The sequence below is a fragment of the Haemaphysalis longicornis genome, unplaced genomic scaffold (genome assembly GCF_048455015.1).
Source record: "Haemaphysalis longicornis isolate Haplotype H1 unplaced genomic scaffold, Haemaphysalis longicornis Haplotype H1 scaffold_3, whole genome shotgun sequence".
Taxonomy (NCBI): domain Eukaryota; kingdom Metazoa; phylum Arthropoda; class Arachnida; order Ixodida; family Ixodidae; genus Haemaphysalis; species Haemaphysalis longicornis.
Genome location: NW_027526335.1, coordinates 63,370,203 through 63,394,448, shown reverse-complemented (window position 1 = coordinate 63,394,448; position 24,246 = coordinate 63,370,203). Strand labels below are relative to the sequence as shown.

Genomic DNA, 24,246 nt, shown 5'->3' with positions numbered 1-24,246 from the left:
TAGCGCCTTTTTGTGTCTTTTAAAACAAAATTTAAAATGTTACAATAGTTTTGGTAGCGATTCGCAAGAGCTAAATTAAACGGCTTCTTTTTAGTTTCCCTATACATATTTTCCTTTTTTCGCATGCATTCTAGCAACTTTTGTGTTACCCATGGTTACTCGGGTATTTGTTCCTTTTTTTACATTTATTATTTTTGTGTTTAAAGAAACAGCACCTAGAAATAGGTCACAAAACTTCTGCAGCGCTCCATCTGGGTCATGAAAGGAATCAGCTACCGAGAAATCAGTTTTGTCTATCGAATCAATGAAGGTTTTTTTTTTTGTTAAGTACGGAGGTGAAAAAAAAAGGAACAGAGTTTTGTACGTTACTGGGAAACGTAGGAAATATCGGGTAAGGATCTGAAATGTCGCAACTTACTACACCGGATTCAGGTGACGGAGATATATATATGACAGGGCGTGATCAAGGAGTGTTTGCGTTGCGCATCTTGTGGGTTGCACAATTAAGGATTCATAACCAAATCCACTAAAACAATTAGTGTGCGCTAAATGTGAGTTCAAGGTAGTATCAAGCAAGTTAATATTGATGTCACTTACAATTACAATGCGCTTATTTTGAGCGGATACCTTATTAAATACCGAGGCTAAACCAAGCACGAAATCAGGAATGGAAGAAGACGGGGAGTGGTATATACTGCCCAGAACAATGTTTTTATTGCATTCTGGAAAAAATGATTTATCTATTTTGATCCAGACTGTCTCACACTGAGGGACGTTGATAGATCCTGCCGACGTGAGTATTTTATTTCTGGAGAAATAAATATAGCAGCGCCTCCGTGAATACTTGACATGCGATGACAATATTTTGGCCTGATAGGAGGGGAAACCATATAAATTGCAATCGGCGTCACACTGCCAAGTTTCAGAAATACAAATGACAGAAAATGAATGATGAAGTGAAGCGATGAAGTTATTAATAGCGTCATGGTTTTTCCGAAGACTTCTGCCATTAAAATGGATGAGGGACCTATTCTTTCCTAGGACTACATCTTTCAGTTTATCTGCAGATAAAAGAGACATTGGAAGGGGTGCCAACGAGCGTGTGCGCGAAAGACTGGCTCAGTTGAAGATGCGAAGGTCAGCCTCAGTGACGATGCGATTCACCCTACATTGAAACTTCTATCAATGAATCACCTGAATTATGTTAGGGTCTAAAGTAATCTTTGTCCGTATTTACTTTAACAAGTTGTAGTACGGTCACTTCCATAAATCTCTATGTCGGTAAACCATTGTGCACTGCCGAATAGACACCTCGACAGAAAAGGTAAGTCTTAGCAGCTGTCGTAAGTCGGCCCTTCCGCCGTTCAGTAAGCGCCGCCATGGTCCCAGACAAAGGCCACAAGGCTCCGGCACCAGCTGTAGATGCTTGAGCTTCCCTAAAGCAAGTGATATCCATCAAAATCCCCAGTTCGTACCCACCTATAAGTGCCTCCGCTTTATATATCCTCCAATCTCTTGGGATAAAAGCAAATGTCGGGTGTGTGTGCACAGACAAGAGTGAAGGCGAACTTGCATTTATTTATGGTGAGGCAGACGTCCTTATTACTCATGTGATGTAGCACATGCCGGTAATTGTGAGATCCCGTTTACTTGAATACAGCGAAATTGCTGGACTCCCCGTGTGTGGCTGCTTAAAAACGTTTATAGGTGGGCAGGTTCGGTCCGCAGGTGGTCAGGACTGGGATTGATTTCGCGAAAACAAACTGGCGATTATGAAAGACACGGGGCATCAGGTCTGTGGTGTTGCTCTAAAAAACAGAAACTTCCTTGACTTGCGCTCAGTGAAGTAGAAGGATCGACAATTGCGGTACCTGGTAGTGATTCTTGAACTCAAACTAGCGCAACCTCGACAGGGACACAAGCAAAAGAAAGTGGACAGATCACTTTGCGCTCCTTCGAGATGTTCAAGAACCCCTCAATAAAGGACGCACGCGTGCCCTGATATTTGTTTACTCTAGAGTGGCTAGTACCGGATCCAGGGACTCTAGAATCTGCAGTGGACGCAACGCAGCTGGTGCTGGTGTCTAGGGAGAAATGTGCGGCTGGAAACACGAGATACCTCACGACCGTAACGACTTGCCAATATGGACATGCCGTCAGGCCGGGAGATCTCGTCACTGACTTCAGCGTTGAGCTCTGCTGCTCAGCTGGAGGCTGGATCGGAGATTAGGGGGTTACATGCGACAACTGACGAGAAGTTTTGAACCTCCATACGTTACAGCTTGGTAACTCCAATGGGGATGTAGGTGGCCGTAGCGGTTGTAGCTGCTTTGAAAGCGGGATACACTGCGGGAAGGACCGCTTGCGTAGAGTCATGAATTAGACAAAGGCCAGCCTTCTTTCAGGACCTGTCACGTCACTGTTATATCGTCGCAGCGACCTCTTTGTGCGTGGAGTGTGACTTCAGCATCTGCTACACGCCCATAATTTACCTCTTCAGACGTGGAAAGATCTTTGATTGGCCATGATGAAAGCCGAAGTCTGCACACTTGAGCACACATCCACTGCGGTCACCAGCCTTGTGGAGCCCAGCACATTGGGGACATACAGTTGCACTTCCGCAGAAGACAGTGACTTGGCTAATCGTCACGCACTTGTGGCAATGGATAACTTTTGGCACAGCCTCGGCCAATGATGTCAAGCACCAGAGTGTTCTGGAGCCTTTGCGGAAACTTATAACGTCGCTGCGTCAATCCCTGTGAATGCCTTGTCAATAGTAATCATACCTGCGTCTGAAAGTGTTTTTCTCCAAGAAGTCTGCCGCAATGCTACATCCAGGTGAGTAAATGTAATATTCAAGAAAAGCTCTTCCGGTCCATGTTACGGTGCGTCATTTCCATCAAGAACCAGACTTAGATGACTAGAGATTTCTGTTTTCGTTCTCGGAATTTTGTATTGGTGTTCCTCGCGTGAAAATCTTAAAAAAAAGCATCAGAACTCTCTACGAACAAAAATGAAAGTGCAGTGCTCTCCGCAACAGACAATCTGTATTGGCCGCTCAGAATTCATTCATGCCCTATGGTACAAAACCAGATGTCATTCGTACTGTATGTTCGATTCGCTGTCGTTCCGTGCTGAGCGCTAGCTCGCGTACTATATCATGCGCGCCAAATGATGTTACAGGCGATCGTTACTCACCCCGCCAAACTATATTCGCGGCAAAAGGGAAATAAAACATGTTTTGGTGGCAGACTCCCTATTAAGACAGACGATGACGTAGTATTGCGGAAGTGACCCAACAAATCACTAGGAGCACGCAACAGAATTTTAACTACATCTGCTTTGACAGTGCGAATGTAGATGACTATTAAAAAGCAACCATGAACGTCCAGGACGACTTATCTATATACACGCTGTACCAACCTTCTAAGAACAGAGAAAATGGACAGTGTCACATACACTGTATACGGATGAACAAAAGGTAATAGCCTCTGCGTAGCATTTACTGCCATTTCTATCATTGTGGGGAACCTAGTATGCGCTAGTAAAAATGATCCAAACGTGAGATTGCCCTTCCGATGTACACTTGCACAGAGCCCTTGGTGCGGTCAATAATTTTCTTGCTAACTAGGCTGGGGACGCCGGATTTCATCGACTAGCCGTGCCTAAGCTTCCCGACTGCTGCAATTGCGGTCAAAGGTGACTGAACAAAATCCTACAGAGCATTACATAACAAAGAATTGGAGCTCAGATCGCTGTAAACAGCGAGAAGAATGTAGACACAGCCTAATGTGAACCCCGCTTGACATGTGTAATTCCCGTTCTGATCTACTTTCAGCGAGACGTTTGCTCGATTCGCCCCTCTTTCTCCAATTTAACGCTGAAATTTGCATCAGCTCTGAGGCATTCCAGTTATAACAATGCTAAAGTAGGCGACAAGAAACTAATGCAAACCTAAAAATTTCTAAATTGGAGTTTTTCACCAAACGTTACACTACAGGGACTTGGCGGGAGCATCCTCAACCCCTGCGATAGCTCACCAGCTCCGGTATTCTTTAAGCAAACACGACGCAATAGGTTCGACTACCTGCTTGGCGGCTGCTTTTATGACGAATGCAAAAATCCGAGCTTCCGCGTGTACCAGATTACGGCGCACATTAAGCTTAAATCGATCCGCAATCGCGCAGAACGACATTCATGAGCATGTTGTTCTGCATGATTCCGGATTGTAGCACCTCAATTGCGGATTAACTAGTCGCTGAAGCAATGGTCTGCTGTGCTGAAGATCGCGGGTTCAATTGTGGTCGCTGCAGGTATTTTTTTGAAAAGAGAGAGAGAGAAAATTAGCAGTGGCTTAGCTCGGCTGTGCCAGGATATACGTAGCATGAGCTAAAGTTCAGCTGGTTATTCTTAGCTTTCCTGCAGTGCTGTACGAAACGGCGTTCCTGGAACTAGTTCAGTTTTGGAGGAACGAAGGAACGGCACCGTTCCATTAAGGGTCGACGGAACTGTAACGGTAACTCGCTAGGTTTTTGAAGGAACGGCAGGAACGGCATTCCTTCTGGAAGCGTTACATCACTAGGAATTGGCTGTTTTTGATGCCAAGGTTCGAGAACAAAAATCCACATGCCGCTACTGTGTTTCTCTTCCTGGCCAAGCTGGCCAATTTGCCCGCCCTCAGCGGAACGTGCTTCCTTGAAGGCCAAAGGCAGACGAATAACAACGCAGAGGGCCGCAGCTTGTGCTTGCTTTCATGCCGGTTGAACTTACACGGCGTTCGACAGCTCAATATCGCGGCGGCGAGAATTCTTTTTACCTTTCATCGTTTGTCTGGGGAGGACAGCTAGGATGCGTGTCTGTCCGATAGAATTGTTCCCTGCCGGGGACAGGTTTCTAAGTCCGAGCCACACTGCAGGTACCTTGTGAAACCACCGTATATTGTCAGGGTTAATTACCGCATTAGCGCGCGCGAGGTGCGGGTGCGTTGTTGTCGAGGGAGTTGCTTTCGCTGTGAGGTCATTTGAAGGGTCACCGGAATTGCAGGCTCACCGGGCCACCGGGAATTGTTCGGGATTTCAGGTTAAACCCTCAAAGGAAAGCGCGATTGTTGCCAGTTGCTTCATCCCAAGGTTTAAGCTATCATGGATCCCAGACAGTTGTATGCCAGGCATGGCGACCAACGACATAAAGACAGAGCTGGCTGCAGTGACCGAGCCATCCAGCGCAGATTTTGCCACCTCGTCCGCGCCCGAGGATTTCTTTTTCTTCGGGAAGCAAATCCTTCCATCCGAGGAAAAGGATGAGCTGTCGCGGTACCCGCTGGTACCAGTTGACTACCCGCTGTCACAGACGAAGAACTTTGAGAGACTGAAACAACTTTTCTTCAAGTACAACACGTCAGTACCCTCAAGCGCTTCCGTTGAACGGCTCTTATACATTGCCAACGAAGTGTTGATGAAAAAACGGGTTCGTCTGTCTGACCCAACATCGAGATGCAACTCTTGCGGAGTTCAAACAAGGGACTCTAACCTGTTGCGACTATGCATTCGGGCATTTTTTCACACTAGTTGTTTTCACATTTTTCCTATCATTCTACATTTTTTCTCTTCTGTCATATCCTATAACTATGTTATGTACGTAACTTTTTTCTGCTTTGAAGAGCCAAAGAAGCTGTCATTTCGTACCACGGCGCGAGTTTTTTGTTTCTCATTACTTTTTATTTATTTATTGTTGTTTCTTTTATTTTATAGTGTAGCATTTTGTGTCCGACTATATTCTTTAGAGTGTAAATCTTTTTGCGCACGTGATTAGGCTCCGTGTTATTTCCTGGGCTTTTCCTTTATGCGTATTTCGAACTACCGCAACTGATTGGTGCGTCGCGTGCACATACTTGGCTATCTTTGGTTGTGTTCTTTATCTACTACCCTGATTGTGTTCGTCATGCTTTTTAATTGTTGTGCGTAGATTTCGTGTGTGACTAGGCTGTTGGCTTTTTTTTTTCTTGTTATCTTCTTCCGACCTAAATTTGGATTTCGAACCTCATAGTGATTACTTGTTCTGCTGTGTTTTGTTACTCGCAAAGTTGGGCTGTATGATCCGCAAAGCTTCACTTTTGTAACCCCCTTACTAAATTCCCTGCAAATGGGCCTGTATGGTATTTTAAATAAACTGTAATATTGTTCCAGATGTAAATGAGCATTCATTAAAGGCCTATGTATGGTTATTTTCGATGCGGTTTCTTATTTAATTACGTTCGCGCATGTGGATATCTCTGGATTTGCATATCTGAAGTGCTGTAACCTTACTGCGCATTTGTAAGACTGAAGTGAGAAGTGTCACATGTGTTGCACCTATAATAGACGAGCACCACAATCGCAGTTAGACATGTCTCGAGTTTTTCCGGTGCTACCTGAAAAAAATATCGTCTAGGAGCGTTTCTTTGGATTATTTTCATCTCAAGATAAACTACTGCCGGTGGTGTTCATATTCCTATAAAATACGTATTTCGATGTAAGTTGTAAATTTTTCACTTAATTTTGCCTCAGGAATCCGACACCATATATTAAATTAAGAAATGAACTGTCACGTAAATGTAATGACACGTTCCAATGTTCGAAGTGGAAATGAAACTCGTTCCTTTCGCAATAAAGGAACTTATAACGCGAACTCGTTTCAAAACTGGGAAGGAACGAGGAACGAGATTTCGTTCGTATTTTAGAGGAACGTGTAGAGTACTGCTTTCCTGGTTGTCTAAGATTACCTTGATTATCATGCTTACTGCTGCTTCAATGGCACACACACGGTATATGCATTATGTGACACATGTATAATTATCAAGCCGCTTCGGCGCAGCGTCACCAATCGCCCCAGAGCTAAGCTGGTTCCACGAGTGCACGCGGGTGTTGCTGCGACGCACGAGCCATCTGTTCCACACCCGGCCACCCCTCGCATGATCATCAAGTGGACCGGGCCGCCACGTGCTGAACGAAGGGCGGCGAAGACGCTGGGCACGTGGAGTGTGTGAGTGACGCCGGGCAGCGAGCAACGTTTTGAGCGCCGTGTGACGTCACTGCTCCACGCGCATGCGCAGCACGGTTCTCCAGGAGCCACGCGAAACTGCTCAACCTCGGCCAGTGCAGCTCATGCAACAAAAAATGTAGGGCACTTAAGCACTCCTTAAGATGTAGTTAATGCTAAAAAAATAGTGTAAGTGCGGAACCCGCAGAAGGCTATCATGTGCGCCGGCACATTTCCCACCTGCCGTTTATGCATTTCCAGGTCTACCCCCACATACGCCGAACCAATATAATTTGTAAAACAAGTGTGGCGTGGGGCGCAGCGCGTTCATTCTATGCACGGTAATGGCGTAGTGTTCGAGTGGCACGTGTCCACTGGCACTCAATTGTGTGACGTCGTCGTCGTCGTCATCATCATCATCTGATCATCATCATTATCATCGTCGTCGTCGTCCTTTCCCTTAGCGGCGTTTTCTTCAGCTTTCGGTTAATATTACAGACAGACCTCGCCATAAGTTTCCGCCATTGGCGGGAATGTCCTTTACTACTCACCTAATTGCTAGTTGTGGGATTACCATGCTCAGGTTTCTCTTGCAGGGCGAGTACATGTTTCTAATATTTGTTCTTAAGACGCAAGCCACATGCTTTCGCTAGCTTCACTTATGGTGAACACGACTCACGGACCCGTGGTGCTCCGGATCCGTGATCGCCGCTCATTTCTCAGGACCCTGATCTGAATCCCACCCAGCGCGAAATTTACCCTCTTTACTTTTCAACCAAATCAGTCATTTTGTTCATAGGAGATGGCTCGACAAAAGCGCTATCCTTTCGAGTGTTCATTCCGCTGGTTTTTATCCATTGAGCGGTTTGCCATTTCGTGTGTCTTGGAACGGAAATTTTATGCACCACCATCCTCTGGCCCTTCTGTGTGCCACAGACGCCGGAATTTCAACCAATATAGTGAACTTATTGCTTTCTCGTTAAAACATAAGCGCCCGCCTCGAGATTTAGGTGCACATTTAGAAGTACCCATGGGGTTTGGATACTTAGGTAGCCATGTGTTTCGTTGTGCGTCATGTCCTAGATATGGGTGCTGCGCGTAAAATGCACAAAAATGATTTCGTGTACCGTCATGGACAATTCAAATACGAACCGCGGGGCGCACGGCCGAAGATACCGGTGCCGTCACCTGACAGCGGCCGTGAAAAACGTACGGACATGCGCAGTTGAGATGTCGGGAGTGAGGCTCGGGAGTGCCGCAAGAGCGCTGAAAACAATTGTTAGCGATGCGGCGCGAGATGGTACGTCCGGCATCCTGCGGCCACTGTGTGCTCGGCTCACACAAACTCCTGCTCCCCGTATGTGCCGGCGTCACTTGCCGATATAGCTTTGCATATGGGGTGCAGTACCTTGAGCAAAACTCCCACCTCCCCTCGCGGGAACCCCCGTGTAGATGCGACGCATAGGGGGTTCACGTTGCAGCGTTGGGCAGCGGAGGAACGGCGCTGGAACGATGAAGCGGAGCGGCGCAGGCACCGCGTTTTATAGCGCGCATAACGGTCAGGGGACGCGCCGGCACCAATGCGTCTGCCGCGGCTATGACGCAACACAATCCAACACAATGCCCTTTAATCCAATCCAATCCAATCCAAATCCAAATCCAATCCAAGCCAAGCCAAGCCAAGCCAAGCCAATCCAATCCAATCGAATCCAATCCTATGCCCCTCGCGAGAGAATGTTCGCTATCGGAGAGGAGAGGGGGTGAGCGGCGGAGAGCGCAGCTGGTGCGGCGAGGAAAATGGGGGAGGGGTGGACGCCGACAACGCCGGACGGATGCAGGGACAAGGCGAGTGAATGAGATGCGTTCGCATCTAAAAAACTACGGGCACTCGAGTCACGCCGAAACCATGCTCACTGCTGCCCGCTCCGCAGATTTCCATGCGCACTGAGGTGCCTGCCAAAACAACACGAAAAAACACGAAAAAATCAGCCTGCCAAAATTTTTGTGGAAGGGCAACTGTCCTTAGAATGGTTGGACCTGCTTATCTTCGTAATGTTTATAATTAGAATTCTGCCAGTAATTTTCCCAGCCCACACAATGCTTGCAGTAATGCATATTATTGGAGATGAATTCTGGTGGTATATGTTTTGTTTGCTACAAGCACCAAACCCGCGAAATGACTCAGCCATGGATCCGTTAAACAAAGGCGCATTCTTGGCGGCCAGCTCATTGTTCAATTGCCGGGCTACTGCACCACGAGCGCAAAACATTGCAGTGCCATCAAAAGTTATGCGGCATGCATTTATTTTTGTCTGCATTTCTGTGCGCTGGTTTTCTTCAAAAAGCATGATGAGCTCACAGTATGCCTTACGAGAGCGTGCACGCGTTTCCCACGCAAGAAATGGCCGCAGCTGCAGGCAAGTGCGCACCACATTGCTCTCAACGCGACCAACCCCTTCAGTTGCAGCGGTGGTAGTACTTTTAGCTTTTAGTGCTTGCAGCGCTCTTGCGGCATGGTGACAAGGCAAGCGTGCGAGCGAGGAGAGGGCGACATGTCGCAGTGGAGCATGCACCCTCGCTCCCGACATCATAACTGCGCATGTCCGTGCGTTTTCCACGGCCGCTGCCATGTGACCGCACCGGTATCTTCGGCCGTGTGCTCCACGGTTCGTATTTGAATTATCCATGACTGTACATACGCATATCCCATGTGTAGCTTTGGAGAAACAATCAACACCCCAGTTTGAATTTTGGCGTTGGTATAGAAAAAATCTACACTAATTAAATGAAACAAAATCAAGCACAACGTCACCGCAAAGGAATTCGCACGCCATCCGACACGACGACTGCCCATCGAGGTCAGAACAAACGTCGAAGAAATAAGATCACCTCAAATTCACAAATCTTTAGGTGCAACTTTCGCGGCTGGAGATAATAATTCTCTAGGCGATAACTTGGACAATTTGTAAAGTTTGTGCACAGTACACCAGTTTCCTATGCGTACCTTGTAAACTCCAGAGCCCGCCGCCGCGGCCGCCGATAGAACGACTCCCCCGAGAGTGATGGTTCTCGTCACGCCGTCCATGTAGGCCAGCAGAGCGATGCCCGTGTTGCACAAGATCACCGCCACTATCTGAGGAATAAGCAGAATCTTTCTGTACGAAGGAAACAGAGCAGCTGCCAGAAAGATACTATGCCGGGCAGCCAGACGTAGCGAGGATTCGTCAAGATGACCGGCGGACAGTGAGTTACAGATAATTGCATTCACTAAAATTGTAAATTCCATGCAGTGGCCGCGCACAAAATCAATAGTATGCGACATTTTACTAATTTCCCTAAACGTTCATAGACAAATGTCCTAAAAACTTTACACCTAAGACCCCTACGTCTGCATTTGTCGGGCTATATAAAAGGGCAAAACACTGAAACCTTATTATGAGGAGGAAATACTGCCGTGACCTCTATTTCCGGAACGAGCTTGCAATAACTTAGCATCAGGGATGTAGCAGTGCGCCGGCCGCCTGATATGAAACAACCATAAAAAAAGAATGCAGCATAGCGCTGACCATCTTCCGAGAAAAGGAACGTAACATGTTAAAATCAATTACTCTATAACCTCCTCGTGACACCTTATTAGCTTCTCCTTTCTCTGCCAACTCATAAAAGACAGGCTTTCAACTTACTATTCTGAGCTGCAATGCATGCAGCGTCGTAAAATCAGTCATCCTAGCTACGTCACACAACCGTCGACATCAATTTTACGAGCGACCTTTATGTAAAACAGGCTGCTTACACCACAGAGTACGTAAAAGGCTTAACTAGCGGCAGGACATAAACGCAACATTGTGTGTCGACAAGGCACATTCTGGAGCTGCAGCTTAGGACTATAAAGATCGCGTGGTAAGCAAACAAGAAGTTCGATTACTTGGTGGTTATGATGTTTACACCGGAGTTGCTTTGTGTTTTTATCTCAAGTAGGCAAACAGTGAGTGAATAATACGCCAAGCGTCGCCTTGCGCATGGTATTTTAATTGATTGTTAGCCTGTTTTCCACCAGCGGGCCGTCTGTAAACATCGTTAAATTTACCACAGGGGGAAAGAAGATGGGTGAGTAAAAGAAGCCACACACGGAGTCCCTCCCCCATTAGAGCACGTTCAAAACGTGAGGGACAATTTTTTTCTATAGCAAGAAAATTTTTACTGTCGCAGAGAAAAAGTGAGTTATTCTAGCCAACGTTTGCATGTCGTTACGCATTGTTTGCGATATAACGGGAGACTAGTCTTCGCACTCTGTTGAGATGCTTAACATAGGCGTTATGCACCTTCTGCCCTAAAAGGGCAACTCTGCAGGGCAGGCAGTACGATGCCCCGGCCACTGCCTTTGCCGCTTCGCTCACCCTGATTCCTACGAACTGCTCGTGCAGGATGACCCAGGAGAGGAGGTAGACGAAAGACACGTTGGAGGCGTACAGGGCCAGGACGTCCGTGGTGTCCAGGATGCGCAGTGAGTGCACGAGCGCGTAGTTCGTGATCACCCACAGCAGGCAGAAGAGGCCACAGCGGGAGAAGAACTGCGAGAAGGTGAACCGCTTCTCCTGCAGCTGCGTCAGGGTTTCACTGCAGCCACAGGGACGGGAAGCGTGTGCCCCAAGACGGGAAAAATTAGTACCCATGGGAGAAGCATTGCCACCTACGCAGATGATCGGTTCGAGCATCATACATTCTGCACATGCTGTCACCTTTTCACGGGCACCACTTAGATATCACAGGGTATAGACAAATATATGTGGAACGTGTACATCTGAGGAAAAGTGCCCGGAAGTTAGTCTGCCTCATGTGAGCATAACTTATTAACCGAAGCATGTCGTAATGGAGCAGCGGTATTTAAAAAAAAAAGCTAGTTTAAATGCCGATGATGAAACAGGAGACTAAATGCAAGCGATGAAGCTCAACGAAAGGCAAGAGATTTTTGCCCTCTATTCCTTAGCAACCATACCTCAACTTGCAGCGTTCCTTCACTGAAAAAAAAAAAGGTGCAGGCCGTTGCTGTCGTTCTTGTTAAAGTTAAAACCACAGAATGTGTGCATAGGATGAACCTCATAATACAACAGCTAAACTGTGCTGGCTCCAAAACATCATCAGGGTAATTACAGCTCAGTTAAAACAAAACGGATAATTGAAAATGGCAGACAATGACGTCGTGCCTGTAATTAATAACCTGCGTTCACTACGTAGGTTTAGGCGTCTTCCGGCTGGCTTTGCAAACCGCAGATGGACTAAGCTAATCTTCCGCAAAAAAAAATATTCATCGTCTGGCATCGACTTACCACTGCTACTGCGCAATGAGTGATACGAAACCAACGAGCAATGGCCATCTATGCGCCGTTCTTGGCATAGGCAACTCTGCAAATGAGTGTTTACAGAAACCAGCTCTGTGATCCGATACAACCCCACACAAAGATGGCGACCGGTATAAATCAGTGTGCTTGAACAACTTATGCAACTTGCTGCCCCCAAGATCGCCAAACATGAACTTTCGTTTGTTGTGTGTAAGACAGTTCGAATACAAAGAAATTACTTCATTGTCGAGTTTCTCTCCAGTTGATTCGCTTTTGTTGTGGCACGTCTAATTAGAAATATCAGCACTGCCAGTTTAACACAAAATAGTGTTCGAATAAGGCCCATTTTGATCGCCAATTTAAATGTTGCATAAGGAAGGAAGAATGTAGAAGAAAGGCAGGAAAGTTAACCTGGCTCAAACCCCTCTGGAACGCGTCGAACAGTTAAAATGTCACAGTTAAAATAGGCTTTATGGACAATCAAAACAGTAATGCAGCCTTGTAGCTGTCTTCAAAGTTGCGACTGATCAAATATGCTTGTGCACGCTTTATACGCACCGAGGTTTAATTCAGGACGTTGCCTATAACACAGTAGAGTTTACAAAATGGATATCTGGAGGAGTAATTCTCGTGCAGCTGCTTCACCTAAAAAAGTGCCAAGGGAATGAGCTTCTGCTAAATGGCTCGTGCGGGGTATAAAATTAGGAGAGTAGGGCCTGGCACGCCGATTTTTTCCTATGTGACAAAAATTTTACACATTTAGCATCATAAAAAAAGAGCTAAGTTCACAAGCAGACCCAAGTTTACTGACTTTTCTGTTCAACTCAATGTATTTTTATTCTCTTACGTCGTCAGCCACTTTGTGTGCGCCATTTCTTGCTCGCGGCTTTGAACGCCTAATGTTTGGCTCGCCAATTCAATAATGCTGTATCCTAGCGGTTGGTTACCTACCTACCTCAATAAAACCTTGTTCTTCCCTTACTTAAAGGGGCACTGACACAAAATTTTGAAGGCGAGATAGCTTCGGAGATAGATTGGTGGGAACACATTTATATCATCTGCAAAATATCAGCGGCAAATACAGCCTAGAACATATTTAAAATCAATTTTAAAGTGTGCTAAACGCAACCGAGCAGCCAGCAGAGGACCACGCGCAATCGACATCCCGAGGATATTGTGTAAATAAACAACGTCCAAACACGTCACGAGTATGTGTTTACCGCTTCCGCACTGCCGGCGTTTTTCGCCCGCTCGCCTGGCTCGCCGCTCCAATCGGAGGGCCGGAGGGCGGAGCTTCTGCTCTCGAGAACGAACGACCCGATCGTTGGCGGCGGAGGCGCCGTGATTTCGTCAGCTCATCGGGCAGCTGGCAGCGACCAAAGTTCTACAGCGATTCCAGGCACTCTGTTTCTATTACTGTCTATTACCACTGGATGCGAAAACGCGCCGGAGGCACGAAAGGCCCACTGAGCTAGCCGCACGGTCGCTGTGCAGGCGGCGGCCACGGCCGCGAAGTGGCCCAGGCCGGCGCAGGTAGCTCGACTGATAGCTTGTTACCGCTGCACGAAATTGTCCCCAAGTCCCGACCATGGTGGCTTACATGAGGAAGGAGTTAATGATGCGATGGCGGGTTGCATTAAAAATTGTCATCTGCACCGCTTACGAGAGCGGCACTCGAATATCCGCCGCAGTGCTAAGCCGAACACATCTGTAGGCGGACCTGTAGGCAGACCGGCCGGCTGCTCCCAGCGCGCGTCTTGCCACCCACCGTCTCGAGCGTCGCGCTGGTCGCGCGTCGTTCTTTAGCCGCGGTAGCATTTGCACTCGCAGCGCCTGCGTCACATCCACGGTCGCTTTTTAATTAAGCGCCTCACGAGATCAGTACGTGGGGCATTCGCAGAAACTGCCGTCGATGCGGATTCGACAGTGCTACGGCGGCTCTGCTCTGTGATATCCTTCCGATGGTCACGTGGTCAGCTTTGTTCACACAAAATCCACAAAATCCATCGTTTCGCGGCACTCGCTGAAACCGAAACTGCGACTGGCCGCATTGAAAATGCCTCTAATTAAACAACCGTCGCAAGCTGAAGCAAATGAGGTTTCTACAGGTTATAAGTAGGTCACTAGCTACTTATCGCAACATAAAAAACAAGATGCAAAATTTTTGTGTCAGTGCCCCTTTAATCCCTCATCAGCAGCCGCAGTAGCTTGTTAATGTATACAGTAGGGCAAACGCTCAACCATTGACCCCCCAAAACTACGTAAGCCGTTTCAATTTCGCGCACCGGACTTTTCCCATACGTTTCTGGGAGTGAGAGGTCGCATATATGAAAAAAAAAGGTAGCAACGCCCACGTAACGATTGTGTTTTCTACGCGGCACTCTGGCACAGGCGAAGCGGTTAAAGCGATCTGCGCACCAGCTGTCACCAGCCGCCGAAGACATATCTAGAGCCTTATCATCCACCAGATGACAATCGCTTCGTGCCGCCGCCGGAAGTCGGCCAGGTCACGCTTTCCGTCATTCGTTTTAAGCTTCTGGCCGACTGTACCACCTACAACGTACCCACCTGCCAGCGTGTAGCGACAGAGGTCGCCCTGCTTAGTTGCTAAACTTTCGTGCAATTTTTCCTCCAAGACCACGTGCTAATGCCAAAAAGCATCCTGTCTTTGTCCGGAATGGCGTCTTACATGAGCACATTCTTGGCAGTCGTCTTCTCAGTCCTGGAGCAGAGGCGGCCCATTAAAAAGATGGGGAAAAAGAACGTGTTGAAGCTTGCGCACACCCACGTCGTGAAGAAGGGCGCGTCGAAGGAAACCTGCACGACAGAGTGAAACAGTCAGCGCAGGTATCAAACTAAGCGTTAAAACTTGCGATATGCGGGAGCTAAATGTCTGGAATGATAGGAGGTATTGAAATGGAAAATTGTTTCCGCATTTCCCTAGATTAGAAACCTCAACCGATAGGAAATTTGTAACATAAATTGTGTACACCTGTGTTAAACCCTAGCTTTTTATTGAAATTCTTCATTTCAATTTCACTTGCCTCCTTTTGGGTGGAGAACCGAAGATGAAATACGCATTTTAGAAACAAGAAGTGGAATAAAATTTTTAGTATTGACACTAGTTATGACAGTTTATGCTACCAAATCATCCTAGCATCAACATCTTTGATTTGTTTGCGGATTTCTGCACTGATCAGAACTAAGTCTTGCTGTCAGTTATCATCATATACACTTCCTGTAAGCACCATTAGGTCAATACTAAAAACACTGCATTCTTTGTATGTGCAAGTCTCTGATAATTCGAGGGAGTAAATGCTCTTGAACGCTTAAATCATGCATTGGCAGCAAAAAAGTTTAGGAAGCCTTTGACATACGATGTATGCTAGGGGTTATATTTTTAGATGTTTCTAGTGACTCTTTTGTATGCTGCAATTAGCACAAATGAAACCTAGCGTGGAAACTCCATTGTTGGTTAGCAACATTTCTACATACAATACACGATTACTGGAAAACGTCGCCGGTGCATTGACTTTTACAATTACAAATATCGATGTACGATCGCTGCGAGTACGCTGTCCTGCAGACATGTTCACTCTAATTTGGACTTTGTCCCATTTTCTCACTCCCTAAGGATGGGCCACAAATCCTCCTTGTAAATACAGGAGCTGTGAGGAAACGATAAGTAGCAAGACGCACGAATTAGATTGAAAAACGGGTTCAAACCCGTTAAAGCTCAAAATGAGACAAACAAATAGACAAAAGCAGGACATAGGTCGGGTGCAACAAATTCCGGGTGCACGGAAGTGCTTACGGAGTGGTTGTCTAGAGGTGAGAGAGAGTAACAAAAAGAGACAGAAAAGCACGGAAATAGCAGACATACGAATAAGATGCTGACACGAAGACGAGCAAAGTTTTACACTTAAAGGGACACTGAAGTGAATTTGTCAAGCTCCCGTTTTTGCTTGCACTGCGTAGACTGGCTCAAATTAGCACACTTTTCATCTTTTATCCGGTTGACAAATCGGTAATTATTTTACAAAGCGCGAAAGAAGAAAAACTACCATGCGCGGTTTGCGGCGGCCGCACCAACTAAGGCTGTGACGTTGGGAGGAGGGGCGCCGTGATTGGACGATGCCCAAGGTTAGCAATCACACAAGTTTCGGTTTCGGTTTCGGTTCTGTAAAACATAACCAATGGCTTTGTTGGATGGGCATTCTCAATATCTCAGTAATCATCGTACCGCGCTTCTGCCATGTTGTCGGCTGTAAAATGCACAAGATAAGCCTCCCAGGACGGCTTGTAGTCGTAGCATTCACTAGCCGAGACCTACGCAGTGCATGAACGCCCTCCGCGTACCCGCAGACGCCCAAATGTCATGCGCTTTTCCCCCATATTTGGAGCTTGCCTCCCTCATCTCATGCCTGTATCGTAAAAAGCGTGTTCGCACCAGGCCAAGGGTCTGTTCATTCCGGCCTGTGCCCACTGCCTGCAAGCAGTCGGTGCTTATGGCAACAGCACGCCAACGAGAACTCGCTAGCGCGCCAGTGCCAGCCTGCGCGCGTTTTGTGAACTAGTTCGTGTAGCCATGAACGTTGCGGCCCAAAAAAAGGTGAACTCAATATAGAAAACATCGGCGGAAAACAAAAAAGTTGACTTACATAAAAAAAAAGCACCTACCAGCGGGGATTCGAACTCGTGACTCGCAAAACATTTGCGGGGAATTCCCAGCGCCCCAGACCGCTAGGCCACGGAGCGGGACGGGAATGCGTTGCTAATATAGGGTATATATTGTACAACCGGTTTACACTTTTATTTAGTTTTGGCATTTCAAGGCGCTTAGGTGACTATTTGTTGTACTGCGATCGTGCAGTAAGCGTCGCCCGAGTTTCCACAGTAGCTCACGTCTAGCAATTGCATTTCGTAGACGGAAAAGCGTTCGCAGATGCGTAGTGCTGCTGACCGCTGTGCTTGTTCGCCCAGCGCAAAAAAGTGCTTCCCGCGCCCTAGTTTTACGCTGTACGCTAAAAATATCAGTTGATTTTATTTGCTTAGTACCTATATTGACTTCGCTGACTCTTCTCCCGCCTTCAAGAGGCCTTATATTTTCCTACTGGCGTACCAGTCAGCGAAGCGTCGCATGTGCAGCGCTTGTGTGAGGCGACCTTGACTTGGAGCTAGATACAGTGTACAAACAAACCAAGTAAAGAAAGGCACATTCTTCCATTCACAAGTGTCCTGGCTTCGTTTCAACTAAGCGAACGAATTGCGACCAAGCAATTTTTTTTAACCTCCTTGATTGCGACGACCCGCCGGCGGCCGGCGGACGAAACGCTGGGCCGACTGACTCTGTCGGCCGGGGAGCCGTGCAGTAGCGCAGCCGTGGCGCACCCAATTGCCAGCTCATCCCCTCCTGACGTCACACGAAAACGCCACAGAAAATGGGCGAGCGTAAAGAGAGGAGGACAGCGTTTTCGAATTAGTTTTTCTACTAAATAAAATCGCGTAAATGCGCCTAGAGTGGTCGAAACATGGCCTGGGGACTCCGGACTACAATTTGCTCTAGTAATCCCGCAATGTTTACATATCACTTCAGTGTCCCTTTAGGATCATGCTATCATAGATAATGAACAGAGTACAGACGAGAATAATGGTTATTCTTATGATAATCATCACGATGGTTGTGATAGTGTACGGTGGAGGGAGTGACGATGATGATGGAGGTCAGGGGCGGGTTCGTAAGCCATATTTTGCCTATGCAGAAACAATAGCGGTCAATTTACTGCAGTCTGAAGCTCTCGTCTCCCACTCCCATTGCGCCTACCTCGGTGACGTTGAGACGGCCCTCCCTCACCAGCCTCTGGTTGGCAGGGCTGTGGCTGGCGGCGAAAGTGGCCTTGAGCATGTGAGCGGCCCCGACCCACGAGGCTGCGATGAGCAGCGTCATGAGGAAGCCCAGCGACACCTTGCGGCTGTTCTCGTTGCAGCAGCGCTTGTCCTCCTTGGGGCCCGACACCACGCCGTCTGGGGCCCCATCGCCTGCACAAAATGCCAGGGTGTCGGGAATGAGAACACGAAGACAGCGAATCGCCGCTGAATTGCGAGAAACTCAGCGAAGGGTGGAATACACTGAATGTTTTAAACAAAGTGCAGTAGTTCAAGCGATAAAATCTTGCGACCAGCCTTTTCTGCGCAGGATAAGGTCCGCGGAAGAAAAAAATAACATAAGTTGCGCCCAGTCATAGCCATACAGAAACTGCAGGAGGACACGGACTGGCAATGTGGCAGTTACTTGTGATTTCCAGATAAAATTCCCTTTTCTCTCGAACTGTCTCAAATGTATGTAAATTTCGACTGAACACGTCTCACGCTGCATGTTATAATGTTGTCCAAAAATAAAGAACAAAATCAAGTTTAGAAGGACCCTCTGTGGAGTGGTGATTATCTAAAATATTGCTCCGAGTAAGGATAATTGCCGAGAACGACAAAAATGCCTAACATAAACGTACGATTATTCCTACGTAAAACCGATTATTGCAAGAGTAAGCATCGGCTGGGATAATTACAGTGATCTCCCAGACGAATACCGGACAGTCGTCCGAACTATACTCAGAACATAAATAATATTTCAGAAGATAATCATGCATTGCCAGGAGTGTCAAATAAAAATATGTTTATGACATAAATAAAGTACAAGCGTCCCTGGAATTAAAGGAGTAAGGGTAGAAAAGAGCCTCGCACCAGTTGGTGAAGGTTCAAAAAGTGACCAAAGAATACGGACCCTTATTTGTAGCAAAAACTAAAGGTGAGTCGATATATATGGAACAGGAATAGTGGGTGAAACTAAAATTACTGCTCTGCTTTGGCTGTATTAGCTGAATTTCTCAGAAGCAATGACTACGCTGTTGAATTCGGCCCCGGCAAGGCTCTACCGTCGCTCTAACAAGAACATCGTGTAAAGAAAAAACGATCCCCACAGTGGAAAGAAGAATATACAGCTTCCTCACACTGATGAGGAATTGCATGAAGTGCTCAGGAAGTTATTTACTGTTATAGCAGGTTCCGTTCCAGCCTGAGACATGAAAGTGCCCTGCGAGGAATTTAGGGGGAGTTTATTTGTTGCTCCTCAGAAATTGGGCCCAGGGAACGTCACTTGACAGGAATGCAAGCGTGCTACTTCGGGATCTACAGACGCTTTTTATGCAACGAGAAACTCAACGACGAATCTGAATTCATTTTTTACCGTTGATAATATTTTCCGTCTTCCAAAACTACCCAGAGAGTGTCGTTTTCTCGGCTAACATGTTGGGTTGTTGAGTTTTCTAGCAGCGTGCCGGTTTCCACAGATACCAGCGCGGGTGCATGTGGGAAATGAAAATGTTAATTTCTATTCTTTCTGCATGGTTAGCCAATGACAGTTGCCATACCCATATCTAGATATAGCTGACAGTCAATATTTACGGTACAATTAGCGCGATGAGTAACACAGCAACTGGGTTTGAGCGTGCAGCTAATCCAATACACTCCTAAGGAATGCAACAAAGAAATAGAGACAGATCTTATACCTGATTATGTTCTCTAAATGCGATGCAACCTTTGGATTGCCTAACTACTCTCTATTGCTTCACATGCACCCACAGATGAAGATCTATGGATCCTTGAAGGAAATAAATCACGTAGTCCGAGTAGAGCGAGTAGTTTCTGAAAGCATGCTTCGGAGAATTGCTACAGCTGGCTTCGCCGCAATAGCAAGTTTGTGCTGTGGTGCATCCTCTACAGGCAGGTCGGCGGTGGTTTGGAGCTTCAAAGCAGTACTGAAAACAATTTTCGTGTTATGTCTTTTCAATAAACACGTTTACTCTCTCTCTCTCTCTCTCTCTCTCTCTCTCTCTCTCTCTCTCTCTCTCTCTCTCTCTCTCTCTCTCTCTCTCTCTCTCTCTCTATCTATCTATCTATCTATCTATCTATCTAGCTCTCTCGCTCTCTTAAAGATGAGCTTTAGTGTCCTCACTGATGCCGTTGTACGAAAAAACGCCCTACAGGAAAGCCAAGTTTCTCTGACGATGACGATGAATTATCGCGGGTAAAGTGAAATAAAAACGCTTCACGTTGCCGGATTGAACTTGGGAACCTCTCGTTAAGAAATCTGTTTCGATATGGTCGAATCGGTTTATAAACCTCAGACGACAATCAAAGAATCCACCACGAGAAGAATGGCGTTGCTGTGTTAGACACAACACGTTAGGCCTACCTTTCCATTTGAGGTTTAGGACGTTAGGCCTAATGTCACATCTTTGAGCTTAACAGCTCAAACCAGCACCCATTCAAAAAATATCTCACTGAAGGCCAAACAACAAGTACCGATTCGCGCCGTACACGCCAAACGCAAACGTTAGGCCAACAGAGTGGACACACGCGAGTTTCTGTGGGTATTCTAAAAGAGTGGTGCGCACCTCCGGAGGAGCACATACTCGCAGTGCGGAATTGGGCAGCCAAACAATATATCACGAGAACACTTCACGTTCAACCATCGTCGTCGTTAGACGGAGGAGGGGTGCTTCATTTTTTATGTGTTGCTACCAGCCCACTAATCATAAAATGGTGCTTAGACAGTCGGTCGCAGCGTCAATAATTATTTACAGCCTGATTTATTTGCGTCAGTTTCGGTTTCGGCAAAACCAACACTGAGGCGGCCGCCATGACAGGAAGGCACTCGTGACGTCACTTCTCTTGTCTCACCACTGCCGGTCTGGACGCGCGCGTTAAGACCGGCTGTCCTCTCTGTCTTTATGCGCCCGGGCAGCGTGGCGTCAGTCCCAAAGCCGTGACGTGATACAATCACACGGGGGCGACGAGCGCCAACCGGAGCGCGTTGGCCACGTCACAGGAGCCCTCAAATCGGCAGTTTGGAGCCAGGAGCAGCACATGCCGTCATGCTGATGCCGATTGCGAAAGTGCATCCGTTCTGAGCTTTCAAGTACCCGCAAAGATTAAATAAATTTCACATATGTTACGCTGAACGGTTATTGTCGAAATATGCAGGGTGTTATGTACATATAAAAATGAGGCCATTTTACATAGTTATCTTAGCTTTCACATTTCGTGTCAGTACTCATTTAATGCCATCCACATTGTCTCTTAGCTACCCAGTCAAATATCTCCAAGGTGGTGAAACATTAATAAGTGGTGTTTAAAGTAAAAAAGCTGCCCCTAAGCCGTGCGGCGCACCGTAGTGAAGATCCAGGGAATAAGTTGGACTTCGTGAGCGTATTCAAGATACACGGGTATTTTCTTTCATATTTCGCAGCGGGCGAAGAAACATCTGCTGCTCGCGAAGATCTAAAACGTTACCTTGTGGCGCCACGCCTTAACCACTTAGTCACCGCGGCAGGTGTGGCTCGGTATATGGCCGCGCACATTTTGTTTGTAAAACTTTTGTATGATTCCAAGGTCAGATAATTCGAACGCAAACTGCGAGCCAACCGGTTGGACGACGGCTGGCCCCATAGCGCTGTTATTCGGTTGGTCTCTATGCGCCGACAAGGTCTACCTGCAAACACGTCCAACCAAACACCGGGTAAGACAAGTCCCGCCACGCTATACAGTGTTCACATTTGTTGGGAATGAGAGTGGTTAGCTGGTGTTTAACGGGCGAACTCTGTACTGTTTTCAATATATTTCAGGCATTTTTGTCACTCCAAAAAAATTGTTCAACAACTTGTACTGCAAAACGTCTGGGTTAGTAGCTTTTTCGGGGGAACTGATACTATTATCCGTTGCAATGACAACTGGTGAAAGTGCTCGCAAGCCCGCGCACACAGACGACTCTCTCTCTCTCTCTCTCTCTCTCTCTCTCTCTCTCTCTCTCTCTCTCTCTCTCTCTCTCTCTCTCTCTCTCTCTCTCTCTCTCTCTCTCTCTCTCTCACAGACACACACACACGCACACACGCACACACACGCACACACGCATACAAACACACAGTGTGTATAACGTCATTTGCTAGCCACTTATTTGTCGCATAGCCTTAGTAGGCGCCGTCACTAATGGTGTTGCTGAACCAAGGCAGAATACGCTCAAACACAACATCGATGAAGCCACCCGAGGTCAGGGTCAACAATGCAAGCCCGTGTTTTCTATGTCCAATCACTCGTTACTCCGCTTTTATCGCAATATCTACCCGGTTCGATTGTATATTCAGCCATATCCGCACGACGCGCGGTCGTTTTCGGGGGCACTCGGACCGCGCAAGAAAACGAGACACCCACCGGTTTCTCTACCCGCGCAAGGTCAATCGATGTGAGAGTGCTTCGCTCGTTGTTGCATACCGTTCCAGTGTTTCGAGGCATCGCGTCGGCCGCTTACAGACGAGCATCTGCGCTCTGCTTCGAATGCCGATGCGATCGATCTCGACAAGTGGAACGGCAGACATTCGTGTCTCAAGGTCTCCAGAACGAGTGCATTGTGAACTTTTTGACGACCACTGTTTCCAATTCGTAGAGAGGGACGGAGAATGAAGATCGACGTTGAGCCGTGCGTCGACAAGCAAGAAACGCTCAAAGCCGCAGTGACCTTGCGTAACAATATAAGCAACACAAGCGCTCTGTGGCTTATGATTTTGCCCTCGCCACCGCCCCTTCTCCCCCGTCGCGCTAGAAGCGGCTTCAGAGTTCGCGTTTGCTGCTCTAACTAGGCTGCCGGCATGTGTAACTGTGTCTGAGCTTATTGACGTGATCAGGCCCCGCGGCGTAGATTACGACACGCCCAGGCCGGGCGTGACTGGCCTAAACAACAGCTCCATAGAGCTATCCGCCGTTGTGGGCTACCTACCCTCGCATGGCCCATCCTTTTATTGCTTCGGTTCGGACACCGATGCCGCCCGAAAACAGGACAAAATGGGAACTTAAACCTTCGGTCTTCGTATCAAACGGTAGGGTCATGTGGTTTGCGAAAAAATTGGCATTTGCGTTGGTCTCAGTCAAATTACGCATCCCAGGTGAAGAAAGGACTAGAAAGAGTATAGCTTCTTGCCGCTCCATTATTAGCTTAGTGTTTGTAAGGATGTGTAGTGAATATTTCCTTTGTTGTGGTATGTGAAACACACTTTGCCCCAAATGAAGAAAAGCAGCCACGTCAGAGGAACTTTTCGCGTTGCAAGCGGCAGCCTCAGTGAGAATGTAGGAAACAAACAATGGCGGTGCGTCCTTGGGTACATTTTCTCAATGAGTTTACCTTATGTTGTTACAGGCAAAAAAAATATTCTCGCTGTAATTATTTCTTTCAAATGCTGTAGAGCGGACCTACATCTATCAGGCAACCTCGGAAGACACACCCATAGGCTGCTGCGTCCCCTTTTTCCTGCAAGAACTCCCATGCGGCCGCTTCTTAGCCACGAGGATAGACTTATCAAAACCACGTTGCAAGGCGTCTTGTCCGAGAAACCAGAGTAAAAGCAACAACTGAAAATTCTTACTCCTTAAGCTGATCTTTCTACACTCGTTGATAAGCCAAGAGGCATCCGGGTACTTCTGCACGAGGCCCGAACAACGGTATATATCACCGCCGAAATCCGTGACCTCTGGTCTTATTACAGACGTTTCAGCAAAGGAAAACCCGACGCAGTGACCTCAGCCACTTGCCTGTATTTTGTGCCACGTTACCCGGCCGTCATCCCTCCGCGCAGTGTTCTGCGCTCTCGAAGTGCCGACAAGTTTCTTCAAACTCTCTTCAAACTACCTTAACACTTCCTTCAAGGTTTCATCAAACTCCGACAAATCCTTTCAAACTCACTTGAAAGTTTCTTCAAACTCCGACCAGTCCCTTCAGTATCTTCAAACTCCCGACAAGCAGCAATGAACCCAACATGCACCCATCCAACAACAGGCATTCGTT

The 24,246-nt window shown here is 47.2% G+C and overlaps 1 protein-coding gene across 3 annotated transcripts in view; it reads right to left on the bottom strand.

Annotated features, from left to right (window-relative positions):
- The window catches only part of LOC144174533 (solute carrier family 35 member F3-like), a 352,239-nt gene that overhangs the window by 27,717 nt on the left and 300,276 nt on the right, over nt 1–24,246 (bottom strand). For all 3 annotated transcript variants that reach the window (XM_077703284.1, XM_077703286.1, XM_077703285.1), the window contains 4 exons: nt 18,181–18,395; nt 15,046–15,173; nt 11,415–11,634; nt 10,022–10,150 (listed from right to left, as the gene is read on the bottom strand). In XM_077703284.1, coding sequence (XP_077559410.1) covers nt 10,022–10,150; nt 11,415–11,634; nt 15,046–15,173; nt 18,181–18,395 — 692 coding nt within the window. The remainder of the gene's footprint in view (nt 1–10,021; nt 10,151–11,414; nt 11,635–15,045; nt 15,174–18,180; nt 18,396–24,246) is intronic.